The sequence below is a fragment of the Drosophila ficusphila genome, unplaced genomic scaffold (genome assembly GCF_018152265.1).
Source record: "Drosophila ficusphila isolate 14025-0441.05 unplaced genomic scaffold, ASM1815226v1 contig_198, whole genome shotgun sequence".
NCBI classification, from domain to species: Eukaryota; Metazoa; Arthropoda; class Insecta; order Diptera; family Drosophilidae; genus Drosophila; species Drosophila ficusphila.
Window position 1 is genome coordinate 2,727,490 of NW_025064092.1, and position 14,665 is coordinate 2,742,154.

The window sequence follows — 14,665 nt, forward strand, 5'->3', positions numbered from 1 at the left end:
GTTTGACTTGGCAAGTTAATTAAATAGAATTACCTTAACGAGTCGAGCCAGTTGAGTTGAGTTGAGTTGTGTTGCATTTTAGGCTTTTTGGGGTTGGCGACTCAGGCGAAGAAAGGGGGGGATTTCGAGGGGTTTTGGGCACCCCTAGGGGTTGGCCAGAGTGCATTAACCCATGCCCGCACAACCGCACGGGGGTTGAAAAGTTTTGGCCCGGCCAAGGAAAAGCGAAACGGGCGGAGACGTAGGCAAAATGGCAACATAAAACATGAAACACACAAAAACACAAAACATCACAGGGGGTTGCTTTGCCTGTTGGATTTTCTCGGATGCCCGGGATGATGGGTCGATGGGATGTTGGGATGTTGGGATGTTGGGATGCTGGGATGCTGGGTGGGTGGTTGCATACAAGTGGTTATCACTGTCCTAGGCTTCCGCGTCCTTGTTGTTGTGTGTGAAAAATTCAATATGCATCAGGGAGTTTTCCGTGCCGCCGGAGGAAGTCCTTCGGCCGCAGGGCTACACAATGGATACCAAAGGTTGCACGCAAAAAAAAACAACCAAATGATTGTGATCTCTATCTTTGTTTAAACGGAAAATCGTTACTTATTTCATCCTATTAAATTAAAATGATTTCGTCACAATTCCTTTTGAGGAAAGTAAAAACAACAATCAATTTGCCTAGTTTCCTATGTTTTCAAAGCAAAGCACATAAGATGGAATCATATAAAATTCATGAATAAAGAGTGATTAATAATACATACAATTGCCACAAAAACAATTTCTTGCCACCCTTATAATAAAAGCTAATGGCATTAAAGTAAATACATTAGTGATCAAAGAGGTTATCAGCATGATAAGAAAACTTCCGAAATAGAAATTCAAACACCATTTGACTGATAGGAATCATGTTCTTTATATAATACAAAATATTATATGGTTCTCAAGGGGTTTTCCCGCCCAATCAAAAGTCAAATGCCCAGTAATTTACAAAAAGTTTAAATAACACTTTTAAATTAAGTTCAAATATGTAATAAATATATATTTAAGTAATATTAACATGCCAGAGCTTTATTGAACGGGTAATTCAACTTTTTGGTAATAAAAAGGGCAAAGCGTATTGTCCGAATTTTCTCCGTATTTATTTTTATCAAATAAATTAAGCTTATTTATGAGGTTTAGTTAAAAGTTTCAATTTTCCAAATATAAAACGAAATATTATATATTGTGTAATTAGAGATGACAAACCTCTGGCATATTTTCAACACCTCCAGACGTAATTTTTTTCAATTATTTTTCAGTGTTGTCATTATCGTGAATGCTCTACAATCACAGATCAAAGAGAAGTCGAATGTCAGTCGCAACTGAGTAAATATGCAACCCTGGCTGAATTCGCAATGTCCTGTCAACATGCGGTTTCCTAATTGCAGCATTTCAAAATCAGTCAACAGGCGTTTGACGCAACAGTAATGCCGAAAAGGGTTAAGCAGTGGGTGGTTGGGTGGTTGGGTGGCTATGGGTAAGTTGGTGGGCGGCAAAGGCCGCTTTGAAGGGTTCGCCGACTCACCTGAAACAATTAACGCCTCATTGGGACCCGTTGTGTGTATGTTGCCCATCGTTGCGGTTCCTCGCTGTTCTTTATTTATATATTTATTTGTTTAGTATAACTCCTTTGCCAAAAGCTCCGCTGAAAAGTTCTGCCGCAAAAAATAACAAAAAAAGTGCACACACGATATATAATTAGCACACGGTAAAAAAATATAACAACTTGTTTATCTTTGCAAACATTTATACATTTACTTCTCCATTTAAAATTAAATTAATTTTTATATTTTTACTGTGTTTCATTATTTTATACTGTATTCTTGTAAGGAATAGATCTAATTTATTTGTTGGATTTAATAATAAGTTCATTTATTATTTATTATATTATGATCCCCCTCATTTTAAAATTTGTGAGTGGTTTAATGTGCAATTATTTTTCCTATGACTTGTATTTTTGTTTATTTTCTCTCTGTGTGTAAATGAAATAAATAGACAGAAGCTTTCAATGGGCTGTGGCCTCGATATTTCCAGCGTCGCCCGAGAGTATGTTAAATTAAAATTTTTGATTAGCGTCAAACACGCGCACCTTATTGTTTTTATTTATTTTCGTTCTCAACGTTCTTGTTGTTATTGTTTTATATCGTTTTATTAAAAGCTTTTTTTTGTGTTTCTGCCTCTAGGGAACAGCAACAACAATTAGCATCGGCAACTTGTTCTGCATTTAATTTGATGTGTGTATATAAAAGTATATAGAGTATTTGAACGATTGAATCGGAATGTGGGGGCTCATAGTATGAACACTTGAGGAGTTCAGAAGTAAAGAAGAAAACCACTCGACAATTGTAAACTTGTGCTGGTGATTTTTATTATTTTTATGGCACTACTTGGGGGACTTTTGTTCGCATTTTTTTTATCAAAGTTCAAATAAAACAGAAATAAATTGCAAAAAAATAGAGCATGACGGGGGGAGCGGGGAATGACGTAAGCAGGAGTGTGTGAATGAGAGCGACAGAGAGAGAGAACGAGAAGGGGAGATGGGGCGCGTCTTATCAATGAGCTCATCATTTTCCACTGAGAAAAATAGGGGCGTTTAGAACAATATCTCCATCTCGATAAAAGGCAACAACAAAAACAAAAGGGGAATAAAATAAGCGGAACAACAAAAATAACTCGCGCACACATACATGCATACACACTGCAAAATTAACCCTTAGTGTGCCTCAATTCTGATTGGGGTTGCTGATTGGAGTTTCTAGGTAAACAAAGTTTGTTATTGCCGCTTTGTTGTTGCTGTACCCAGGCTTATTAGCCATATTTCACCAGAATCTGAGACTAGAATTCGTTTAACGACAACCGGCTTTGCATATCACTTATATTACGCATAAATACAACCACGCCGGGAGAATTATTATCAGCATCCCACAGTTTGTTTCTCGTTTTGTTTTTTTCCGTTATTTTCGATGTTTAATTTACACATACTCTTCACTCACAACACAGCAACAAAAATACGCAAAAAAAAATTGATTGATTAATCAGGTTTTAAGAATTAATTGATACCGTTTTAAATTAAAACCCAATTCTTGACGAAATTTACCGCACAAGAAACTCGAGCAGCCTACAAGCTAGAGCTGGAAAAACACCGATTGTGTTGGGGGAGGAAAACAATCGAGGTTTAAATGGCAGTTGGCGTTAGTGTATTGTATTGTTGGTATTTTTTAGCAATCGATACATTTTCCAATTGGACCCTTGATGTAAACAAAACAAAAGAAAAAAGTACATAAAATTATGTCTCGCGGCGGAGAACTGGTCTTTAAAACGAAGAAAACCTCCGAGAAGATATCGGAAAACATTCACATTTTCGCCAACGATCCATCACTGGCGTTTTTCCGGGTCCAAGAGCATGTTCGCAAGGTTTCCCCAGCAATTTTTGAGAAACGAGATGAGGTCTTTCAGCTGCAAAACAATTTGCAAGGACATTGCTACGATATGGAATACGGAATCCAGTAGGTGCTTTCTCTATGTATACCCTTAAATAACACTAATTGAATATATCAATTAACAGAGCCCTGCGCACCATTGAAAAATCGGAGAGCATATTCGACAATATACAGGAAATGATCAAGGCTTCGATTTTTCTTAAGCAACAACTAAAGTACGAGGAAAACAGAAAGAAAATCAAGAAGGAAAGCACCAAGTCCTCCGTTTACAAAAGGTTCTCCGCCCACCTAGCCTTGGATCTGCCAGACTTACCCGATTTTGGTGGTGTTATGCGGGAAACCAGCCAGCGAATGGAGAACATGATAGGTCCTGGAACAGGAGCAGGACGCACGGAGGCCCAGACCACACAGTCAAGTAATCCTGGCGAGCTCCAGAGATCCTACACGACGCTTCACTAATTAGGTTTAAATTTCTTAGGTATAATATGTATTCGTAGCTTTGTTTATTAAAAAATATAATATATATATATATAAACTTGGGGCCATTTTTAATTTAAAAATACGCTACTTTAAATAGGCTCCCGCAAGAAATTTCTTAAAACTTTTTAAACTCATATGATATTCGATAGACACAACTATCGCTTGTTAAGCTATCGATACATTTCAGCTGACACCTGAACAGCCCTTTATTTTTATTATCTAATATTATTAGTTTCGAGAAAAGCGCCGCTGTGAAAATGAACCGAATTTGCCAGAGTCTTTTGCGCCAGAGCACCTGGAGTCCCCGAGTGCTGGTTGCCGGAGGAACTGCATCCAATCCTGGCATGCTCACACGCTTCTTTGCAGCGGATGCGGCAACCGGCACGGCGGTGGACAAGGCGACGCTGGACAAGCTGGTGCGCACCAACAAGGTTGTCATCTTCATGAAGGGCAATCCGCAGGCACCTCGCTGCGGGTTCAGCAATGCCGTGGTACAGATCCTGCGGATGCACGGCGTTCAGTACGACGCTCACGATGTCCTGGCAAACGAGGCCCTGCGACAAGGTAAGTTGCAGTCGGAGAATCCTTTGCTACTTCCTCTTATACCCTGATTTAACTCGATTCCCCATTAGGTGTCAAGGAGTACACCGACTGGCCCACCATTCCGCAGGTCTTTATCGATGGCGAGTTCGTTGGCGGCTGCGATATCCTGCTGCAGATGCACCAAAGTGGTGATCTGATCGAGGAGCTCAAGAAAGTGGGCATCGTCTCCGAGTTGCTGAAGGCGGAACAGGCCAAAAAGGAGGGTTCCACGGACGACAAGGCGAAGTGATGAGCCGCCAGAGCACCCAAAGATCAAATAGACTCCCCCACACAAACTAACTGTTAGCCACGCAACGTTTTTATTATTAAATGTTTAACTCATAACGATAACAATATGCCCGCGTTCTAATTTAGTTGCTTGTGTACAAGCCAATCCTTCGGTTAACAAAGCTTTGTTATGATTAAGATTTACTTAGATTATGAAAGAGCAAGCTTGATGTTTTTTTAGTTTCTGAATCGTAAGATATAGCTTCGTAAAAGTAACGTATAATGAAAATAATTGTATAAGATGCTTGATTTCGATTCAGGTATGCATGTATATTCAATTATTTTCGAACCTTTTGCTTGTCATCGATTTGCTGCAGGATATCCAGAATTCGGCTGCGTGCCTGTAGAGCATCGCTCACCTGCAAGAGTTCAAAGCTCTGTTGTCGATACTGCGGATTAGTCATATTTACCAAAATCTCCATTAGGTTGTCGGCTATAGAGTGACGCATGGTTTCCTCCGCGGGCATTGGTGGAATTTTACGCTTCGAACGATTTTTGCTTATCTGAGATGCGGGATTTTCAAGGTTATCACTTAGAGGATGCTTTTGCAATTCAAGCTTCTCATCCAGAGAGTCAGTTAGCAACTGATCCTGAGATTCCATTAAAGGCTCATTCTTAAGCTCCGTTTTTAGAGTCTGAACTTCAACTGGAGGACATCCATCTGTATTTGAAATCTTATGATCTTGAAATTCCATTGACTGCTTCTTGTTATCCATTTTACTTAAAAGGTTTCCGACATTACTTGCTATCATGATAATAATTATTACCCTTAATGCTACTTATGTAACGATATTACATTTGTTATTATTTGCGCAAACAATATTTTATAGGCACCCTAAAACCGTTAATTTTATACAATAATTTAGACTGATAACGACAAAACATTTTTTTTAGAAATTCGGCAATTAAACAGTTATTTATTGCAGCTGTTAAGCTTATTTAACCCTTGTGCGATCACCCTGCCAATATTATCACAATTTTTAATAATTTGACTTACCAACGTTTAACAACTTTATTTATGTTTAGAAATATGTTTTACAGTTTTAATAATCTTTCTTCTACAAAAAAATTAACTTCAAGAATTTAATTGTTTTATAAATGTTTCTTTTGGGCTATGACTCAGTGCAGTTACTAAAAATTGTATTCAAAATATAAAAAATGTTTTATATTCTTTCGTTTTTCCCAATATAATTTAAGAAAGGAATACACTCATGCCAAAATTATGTTTCTTCTTCCGCTGAGTCAGCTATATTTACATTTTGTCAAACATTTATCTAGCCCCATTTTTGGTTCCGTTCTTATCAATGTTTTAAAAGAGAAAGGTAGTATCTAGTGACAAATTTAATTCCATTTCTTATCACATTTGTTGCTAGTGAGACCCCTAACACAGAATAAGAAAAATAAACACGGCCAGCTAATCGGTAGTAAATTAATTATATTTCCAAGGCAGAATATCAGGGGTTCTAATAATAATTTACTTATCGCCCTTACAACAATAAAAACCACCGGTTGATTTGACAATTTTGATTTATTTAAATATACATATCGATATATTTTCATATATTAAGTTACATACAATATAATACATATTGATTTAGTTGGATGTTTGCCTACATTTCGTTTTTGTGGATTTTTGTGGTTTCAATTCGTTTCACATCAATTGCTTGTCGTTACGTTTCTTTTTATATTTAGTCCATGTTAGCGCTGCAGTTTAGTGGTGGTAAAACGAAATAAAAAAAACTTATACCATAACTTGCTTATTAGTTAACAATAATCAAAAGTGTTAAAAGCGATATGCCATGTATGCGAAAGGGTTGCTCCTCTGAGAGGGTTTTTTGTAAATGTTTTCTTTTTGTAATACTTCGAAAGTTCAGCGTTGAAAGTAAACAAGTGGAACGAGTGTGTGTGGATCAGACAATGGAGGACTTGTCAAGGAAGGAGGACGTCTCCATCAGAAGCTCACTGCTGCTGTTTAGTATATCGTATAGTTGATGCGGTGCATCGCCGGCGATTGGATTCCCGAAGGGAAAGAATGACGATAGCGTCGACAGCTGTAGATTCCCGCTCACCGAGTTGAGTCCGTTCGTGGGTGTGCCCGCCTTCGTCGTCGTCGTCTTCTTGCGACGCTCGACTCCGTCCACGAACTCAGCCTCATCCTCTTTCTCCGGTCTCTCGTCCTTCGACTGGTTGGGTCGCGATTCCCCGGTGGCCTCGTAATAGGCGTCCGGCAGATCGTCAAAGTTCTGGAACTCCAAACAGCGCTGTACCTTCGCTATGTTGCTCAGCAGCAGGCGATGGAAGAGATCCACCTGCGGCTGGCTACCGCCGCGAATGTCCAAAACGGGCAGCCAACGATAGTAGCACTGGTCCCACACCTGCAGGTCGAAGATCCGGAAGGCCGGCTGCAGGAAACGATCCTGCGGCACTGAGGAAGCCGTGGAGAACAGCTGCGGATTGATGGTGTTCCTGGAGGGCGTGGATCCACTGGCAGTACCATGCACCACCTTATTTCCCACCGCCAGAGATCTACGATGAGCCGCCGCCGCCGCTTGGGCCCCCAGATCCCCCCGTTGGCGCTGGTACAGCGGGTTGCTAAAGAACATCTTGTCCTTGTCCGAGAACTGCTCGCCCCAATCCCAAACGGGCCGGAGGACGAGATGCAGGTCGCGTACCGCCTTCACGCGCTGCGCCTGCGTGTCAAACTGGAAGGTATCGAAGATGGGCATAAAGCAGGCGTCCCACAGGGTGGTCAGGTACGTCTGCGTGAACTCAAACTCGTCGGTGAACTGCTGCAGCAGCTGCCACACGCAGTCGAGGAAGAGCAGGAACACGGGGCTCTGTTCGCTCTCCTGCAGCTCGGCGTTGCCGCCGGCCGGTAGCGCAGGATAAACATGACCCAGCCGACGCTGGAACGGATGCTCCAGGGCCACCCATTCCTTTTGCACCAGCGACTGGAAGCCATCGATCGTACGGAAGTGCGGATCGAGCAGTATTTGCGTCAGACTGCTGATCACACAGCACAGGTCACGGCCATTCGACTCCTGGAGGACGCAGGTCACGCCGCCGCGCAGAGTGGCGGCCGCTTCACTAGCATAGCGTAGGCACAAAGACACATAGAACAGCCAGTTGGTCTTTTCGAGTAAACCCAGGTACTTGTCATCCTGCAGCATGAACTTCTCCGGCGTTTCCGGCGTGCAGAGTCGTCGCAGTTTCTGGTAGGACCGCAGCACGTCCTGGATGCTCGGCAGGCGATCAGTCAGCTGCAATAGCCTGAGCTGTCGCTCCGCATCGCACTTGCGCACCAGCTCCAGCATAACGTTCTCTGATTTGGTGTCCTGCTGCGCGGCCGGCTGCAGTTCGGCTAATCGCACGAGGGCAGCACTGTTGCCATAGCTGTACACCCAAAAGGCAGCGCGTGAGTCGCAAAAGGCGCGCGACAAGTCCAGGAAACGATCCACGCTGCAGCTCTTCGGTATGACGAAGTGCGGCGGCACTGTATACTTGCCCGCCTGGAGGGGATTCTGCAGCAACTGGACGCTGGCGCTGCTCACCACCTGCCACTCGGTGGCCCCGCAACGGATCAGCTCCCTGGCCCAGTCGTTCTTTGTCGCGTACATGCTAGTTCCGGAGGCGCCGAGTGTGGAATAGTACGGCTCCTTGTGCGCGTACGCAAAGCTCAGATCATGCCGCATCGGATAGGCAAAGCGAACCAAGGCAGAGGCAATCAGTTTGCCCTGATCACTGGCACCGAACACCTTCGAGTCCTGCTGCTGGAAGGAGAACTTCAACAGCCGAAAGTTCTTGCACACAATGTGCAGGGCGGCAATCCGTCCGCTGATGTTGTGCTGCTTGAATGGCTCCAGTTTCTTGCGCCGACTGCTATTGTTACTGGCCATGCCACGCGCCGCCTGCAGCGCACTGGCCGCCCGTCCCAGTTCGGCAATGGTGTAAATATGATCGATGTTGTTTAGCGTGATCTCGTTGCGTCCCAGATAGGCGTTCTCCTGGTAGAGATCCACAAGCGGTGCGGCAGGATTGCGCTTGGCGTGGAGCGGTACGAAGGCCAGCTTGAAATTGGTGACGCTCAACAGCCCGAAGGTGGCCTCCTTATGGTTGCCCCCGTCCGCTGATGCTGACGAGGAGGAGCCCGAGGTGGTGGGGTTTCCACTGCTGTCCATGGGATCGATGGGGGAGTACATGTAGGCCGGTGCCGAGGCCGCGATTTGCTCCCCCTGCAGCAAGCGCGGCTTGGCCAGATGGACGTCCCTCATGTCGCTGGGCAAACACCATTCGTTTGTGTCCGCGGTGGCGCGCAAATCTCCGGGTAGCGGTGCCACATAGCTGGTGAACGTGTTGCGCTTGTGGTGGTCAGCATTTCCGGCGGAGCCTGCAGCTCCACCCCCACCACCTCCACCTCCGCCGCCCGTGGCCATTAGTTTGGATCCACCACTGAACGTCGCTGGAATATTCAATTATTCGCCACTTCCTGTCTGGCCGCTACCGTTATATATGCGCTGTGCGTGCGGGCTGTATGCAAACAAATAGCACACAAATTAAAGAACGGCAAGTTAATATATGAAATATGGTTATATGGAAATGCCATATGAGGAATGAGGAATGGGAATTATAGAAAACGAAATTAGAATTATCGTTTTTTGTGATGATAAGTTTATCAGTGGAACTTACCGCTCGGATTACCTGTGTGTGCGTGTGTGTGTGCCAGCGATCGCCGTTGGTTGCTGCTTGCGGGTTGGTTGGTTTCTGTTGTTGTTGTTGCTATTCTTGTTGTGTTGTGGTTGTTGTTGTGCGCGAGGTCAATCTGCTCTTGGGGTCATCCGCTGGGGTCATCCAACTGCACCATCTGGCTGCACACACACGCAATGTCGGACGCAATGTGCATTTATTTATTTATTATTTTTTGCTGTTCGCCAACAATTTGTACGACACACTAACACGCACGCACACACACACACGCACGCATGACATTCGGTGGAACCGTTGGCAGTGTGACCAGTGGTATTCGTGTTGGTATTTCGCGGCATTAATTGGCGGTAAGCCAGTATTTTGTTGGTATTTTCGTAGGACGAACTTGCAGTGAATTAAAGAATAACTATAATTATACTCTAAATGTTTTAAAAAGAAAGTGTCCTTTGCCGTGCATAATTCTCCATAAGTTAAATAAACTTGGATCCATCTAATTTTTCAAACTTCTAACAAGTCACAAATTTTTCTGGAAGAAGTAGGTTTTGCTAAATGTGTCTAAGTTCAGTAACCGCTAAAATGACTAATAGACATTAACATATTGATAAGATATTTTAATTTTTAATACTTTCAAATTATTTGAAAAACAGAAGGGACAGCCACTCAACCGCCAGTTTTAGCCGCATCCCATCGCTATCGTAACCGATAACGGCGACACCCATGCGACCGTTCCATCCCTAGCCCCACGTCTCTCGGTGTTTGGAATTCCGTATTGGCAAATTTGCAAAACCAGCCCGTCGCCCTCGGATTATAATTTCCCAACGAGGCGAGAACGATCCCAGTCTTTTTGGAGATCGCAGTTCGCATTCCCCTCCGAGAGTCGCATGTGCTGGCAGCGACACAGCGCACATTTGCTGAGACGATTCCGAATCCGGACGAAACGCCGGAGCCCCATTACTCAATTAGCCGGCGGACTACGGACAATAGCACACCAGCCGTGGAAGATGGCGGATCAGGTCAAGTATCTGGACACACCGGACAAGTCGGAGACGGACAAAAAGCTGTACAAGTGAGTGTTATTCGAGCGGGGGGCCAGCTAAACCAGACTTAATGAATGATTTCCTCTTCGCCATGTTAGGACTCTGCTGTTGGGTAATGGCTTGCACGCCCTGATTGTCTCCGATCCCAGTCCCATGCCACACGATGGCTTCACCACCTCGGAATCCTCATCGGACAAGTCCTGCGAACGCGAGTCGACCAGCAGTTCGGTGAGCAGCAGCAGTGATTCCAGCTCGTCCAGCTCCTCGGACAGTGGGAGTAGCGTTGAATCCGGTAGCGAAGAGGGCGACGAGAAGCTCGCCGCTTGTGCCCTGTTGATCGACTATGGCTCCTTTGCGGAGCCAAAGAAATACCAAGGATTGGCCCACTTCCTCGAGCACATGATCTTCATGGGTTCTGAGAAGTATCCAGAGGAGAACATCTTCGATGCGCACATTAAGAAGTGCGGTGGGTTCAGTAATGCCAACACGGACTGCGAGGAGACGCTCTTCTATTTTGAGGTGGCAGAGAAGCATCTGGACTCGAGCTTGGACTATTTTACGGCTTTGATGAAGGCACCGCTGATGAAACAGGAGGCCATGCAACGCGAACGCAGCGCCGTTGACTCGGAGTTCCAGCAAATCCTGCAGGATGATGAGACAAGACGGGATCAACTGCTGGCCAGTTTGGCCACCGAAGGATTCCCACACGGCACTTTCGCCTGGGGCAACATGAAGTCGCTGAAGGAGAACGTGGACGATGCGGAGCTGCACAAGGTGCTACACGAGATTCGGAAGGAGCACTATGGCGCCAACCGGATGTATGTTTGCCTGCAGGCCCGCTTGCCCATCGATGAGCTGGAATCGCTGGTCGTGCACCACTTTTCGGAGATCCCCCACAACGATGTGAAGGCGCCGGATTTAACCAAGTTCAACTACAGAAATGCCTTCAAACCGGAGTTCCATGAGCAAGTGTTCTTTGTGAAGCCCGTGGAGAACGAATGCAAGCTGGAGCTGACTTGGGTGCTGCCCAATGTGCAGCAGTATTACCGCAGCAAGCCCGATCAGTTTCTGTCGTATCTGCTCGGTTACGAGGGGCGTGGCAGCCTGTGCGCCTACTTGAGACGCCGCCTGTGGGCTCTCCATTTAATTGCCGGCATCGAGGAGAACGGCTTCGACATGAACTCCATGTACGCTCTGTTCAACGTGTGCATTTATCTCACGGATGAGGGTTTCAAGAATCTGGATGAAGTCCTGGCCGCCACTTTCGCCTACGTGAAGCTCTTCTCGAACTGTGGCTCCATGAAGGAAGTTTACGAGGAACAGCAGCGCATCGAAGAGACGGGTTTCCGCTTCCAGGCTCAGCGACCAGCATTCGATAACGTTCAGGAGTTGGTGCTAAACTCGAAGTACTTCCCACCGAAGGACATTCTCACGGGCAAGGAGCTCTACTACGAGTACAACGAGGAGCATCTCAAGGAACTGATTAGTCACCTGAACGAGATGAAGTTCAACCTGATGGTCACCTCGCGCAACAAGTACGAGGGTGTGAGTGCCTACGATCAGACGGAGGAGTGGTTCGGCACGGAGTACGCCACCATTCCGATGCCTGAAAAGTGGCGCAAGCTTTGGGAGGATTCGAAGCCCCTACCCGAATTGTTTTTGCCCGAGCCAAATAAGTTCGTCACAGAGGATTTCACGCTGTTCTGGCAATCGTTATGCAAACCAGAAATTCCCGCCGTACCGAAGAGGCTGCTCAAGACGGACACCTGCGAACTGTGGTTCCGTCAGGACGACAAGTTCGATTTGCCCGAGGCTCACATGGCTTTCTATTTCATCTCGCCGCTGCAGCGACAAAGTGCCAAAAAGTTAGTGAATTAACAATACTTTTATATTCAGTTCCTGCATTTATTATCTCCTTTTCTTTTTCAGCGATGCCATGTGCACACTTTACGAGGAGCTGGTGAAGTTCCATGTGTGCGAGGAACTGTATCCAGCCATCAGTGCCGGTCTTTCGTACACCTTCAGCACCATTGAGAAGGGATTGCTGCTGAAAGTGAGCGGCTACAATGAGAAACTACACCTTATAGTAGAAGCCATCGCCGAGGGAATGCTTCATGTGGCAGATACCCTGGACGAAAATATGCTGGCTGCCTTCAGGAAGAACCAACGCAAGAACTTCTTCAACACCCTGATAAAGCCAAAGGCACTTAACAGGCAAGAAATGGATAGATCAACCTGCTTTCTGGTGACCAACTTATGTGTCTTGCTCTTTCTTTTCCAGGGACGTTCGCCTCTGTGTGCTGGAGCAAATCCGCTGGCTAATGATCGACAAGTACAAGTGCCTCAACGATATTACCTTGGAGGATCTGCGGGAGTTTGCCCGTCAATTTCCCAAGGAACTATACATCCAATCGCTAATCCAGGGCAACTACACGGAGGAATCCGCTCACAATGTACTGAACTCGGTGCTGAGTCGCCTCAATTGCCAGGCGATCAAGGAGAAGCGCTACGTAGAGGATAGAACCATGCAACTGCCGCTGGGAACCAATGTAATCCGATGCCACGCCCTCAACGAACAGGATACAAATACGGTGATAACGAACTTCTATCAAATTGGACCGAATACAGTTCGCGTGGAGAGCATCCTTGATTTGATGATGATGTTCGTGGACGAACCGCTGTTTGATCAACTTAGAACTAAGGAGCAACTGGGCTACCATGTGGGCGCCACTGTGAGGATTAACTACGGCATTGCCGGGTATTCGATTATGGTCAACTCGCAGGAGACCAAAACGACGGCCAACTATGTGGAGGGTCGCATCGAGGTGTTCCGCGCCAAAATGCTGCAAATTCTGCGCCAGATGCCGCAGGACGACTACGATCACACTCGCGACTCGCTAATCAAGCTGAAGTTGGTGGCCGACATGGCACTGGGCACCGAAATGGCGCGCAACTGGGACGAGATCCTCAACGAGGACTACCTTTTCGATCGCCGACGTCGCCAAATTGAAGTGCTGCGCACGCTTCAAAAGTCGGAGATCATTGATTTCCTCCTGGATATCGATACCAACAACCTGAGAAAGCTGTCCGTTCAGGTGATTGGCCATCGTCCAGCGGATATGCCGGAACCTTTGCCCGGTTCCCACATCGCTGGCGATGACGAAGACAAGGCCGCAGACGCTAACGAAACTGGAGATGAGAGTGGAACTGAGAAGGATGAACACGAGGATGATGAGGATTCAGAGGAAGAGGTCGACGACGAGGATCTATTTGTGGCCCTGGAGAACAAGCTGAATGTGGTTTTCCTGCCCGCAGTTGGCAATGAAAAGACCATTCTGGATATTAACGAGTTTAAGAAGGGTCTGGACGTTTATCCCAAGCGAAAGAGTCAACAGGCGGAGGAGGAGGATCTGTCGCTCGCCGCCCGCATTGAAGACGCCATTGGCCAGGCGTGAGACCCTTGAGCAGACAACAAACCCACCCACCCAAACCAGCTGTCGTCTTCATATACCTCACCTATTTCCCTTTTTTTTTGTTGATTAGCCAAAGGTAGAAGAGTAGTTGCAATCCCTTTTACACCAACCTCCTGACCAAGTCAGCAATTCGCTCTCATATTTTAATACACTCCTCCATTATTAGTTTGAACTTCAACCCACACTTCGGCGCAGCTAATGACGAATGCATTTTGGAGTATTGACACACCGCATATGATTGATCGCATTGTCTGTCTTTCGTACTGATTTAATACACAAATAAAAATCAAAATTAAAAGCAATCCAGTTGCGTTTTAACAGGGATTTCAAGCTACAGAAGCACCACAAATTTCGGGTGTTATATTATTTTAAAGCATATCTATTATTTTTAGTAAAGAAACAAGAAAGGAAGCTAACTTAAAATCTGATTGAAATTAGAAAAGTTATGGACTTAGAAGTAGTAAATTTTTGTTAATTTGCAGCAAAATAATTTGTTTGAAATTTAGAGAGACGGACAGACGTACACGTCTAGTTGGAATCAGATCTGATCAAGAATATATATACTTTGTGGGTTCTGAGCTGTCTCCTTTAGTGCGTTGCGAACTTCTAACAGAAATTATAA

The 14,665-nt window shown here is 45.4% G+C and overlaps 6 protein-coding genes across 11 annotated transcripts in view; 3 read left to right on the forward strand and 3 right to left on the reverse strand.

Moving 5' to 3' along the window:
- LOC108094654 (flotillin-2) overlaps window positions 1-3,200 on the reverse strand; it is a 108,928-nt gene extending 105,728 nt beyond the window's left edge. For 3 of the 5 annotated variants that reach the window (XM_043207543.1, XM_043207542.1, XM_043207538.1), the window contains exons 1-2: window positions 3,100-3,185; window positions 1,565-1,694 (exon numbers count right to left, since the gene is read on the reverse strand). In XM_043207543.1, the coding sequence (XP_043063478.1) occupies window positions 1,565-1,613 (49 nt within the window). In that variant the 5' untranslated portion in view covers window positions 1,614-1,694; window positions 3,100-3,185. Of the gene's footprint in view, window positions 1-1,564; window positions 1,695-3,099 lie in introns of all 5 variants that reach the window. The other 2 variants (XM_043207539.1, XM_043207540.1) reach the window with 2 other exon arrangements.
- A 69-nt stretch (window positions 3,201-3,269) lies between these two features.
- On the forward strand, window positions 3,270-4,014 carry LOC108101677 (BLOC-1-related complex subunit 8 homolog). Its single transcript, XM_017206101.2, has 2 exons — window positions 3,270-3,545; window positions 3,605-4,014. The coding sequence occupies exons 1-2, from the start codon at window positions 3,328-3,330 to the stop codon at window positions 3,936-3,938; spliced, it is 552 nt and encodes a 183-aa protein (XP_017061590.1). The 5' UTR covers window positions 3,270-3,327; the 3' UTR covers window positions 3,939-4,014.
- A 119-nt stretch (window positions 4,015-4,133) lies between these two features.
- LOC108101697 (uncharacterized monothiol glutaredoxin ycf64-like) lies at window positions 4,134-4,895 on the forward strand. Its single transcript, XM_017206134.2, has 2 exons — window positions 4,134-4,523; window positions 4,592-4,895. Exons 1-2 carry the CDS (start codon window positions 4,217-4,219, stop codon window positions 4,789-4,791), a joined length of 507 nt encoding a protein of 168 aa, XP_017061623.1. The 5' UTR covers window positions 4,134-4,216; the 3' UTR covers window positions 4,792-4,895.
- On the reverse strand, window positions 4,843-6,245 carry LOC108101698. The gene is made up of 2 exons (XM_017206135.1): window positions 5,240-6,245; window positions 4,843-5,188 (listed from the first exon to the last, which is right to left on the reverse strand). The coding sequence occupies exons 1-2, from the start codon at window positions 5,579-5,581 to the stop codon at window positions 5,108-5,110; spliced, it is 423 nt and encodes a 140-aa protein (XP_017061624.1). The 5' UTR covers window positions 5,582-6,245; the 3' UTR covers window positions 4,843-5,107.
- Window positions 6,246-6,338: 93 nt separating this feature from the next.
- LOC108101696 (myotubularin-related protein 10-B) lies at window positions 6,339-9,829 on the reverse strand. 2 transcript variants are annotated; one of them, XM_017206132.1, is made up of 2 exons: window positions 9,528-9,829; window positions 6,339-9,356 (listed from the first exon to the last, which is right to left on the reverse strand). In XM_017206132.1, exon 2 carries the CDS (start codon window positions 9,260-9,262, stop codon window positions 6,740-6,742), a length of 2,523 nt encoding a protein of 840 aa, XP_017061621.1. In that variant the 5' UTR covers window positions 9,263-9,356; window positions 9,528-9,829; the 3' UTR covers window positions 6,339-6,739. The 2 variants fall into 2 exon arrangements, with proteins under 2 accessions (XP_017061621.1, XP_017061620.1); XM_017206131.1 differs by having other exon boundaries at window positions 9,516-9,829.
- A 397-nt stretch (window positions 9,830-10,226) lies between these two features.
- LOC108101689 (nardilysin) lies at window positions 10,227-14,345 on the forward strand. Its single transcript, XM_017206118.2, has 4 exons — window positions 10,227-10,599; window positions 10,669-12,435; window positions 12,500-12,784; window positions 12,852-14,345. Exons 1-4 carry the CDS (start codon window positions 10,415-10,417, stop codon window positions 14,023-14,025), a joined length of 3,411 nt encoding a protein of 1,136 aa, XP_017061607.1. The 5' UTR covers window positions 10,227-10,414; the 3' UTR covers window positions 14,026-14,345.
- The last annotated feature ends 320 nt before the right edge of the window (window positions 14,346-14,665 follow it).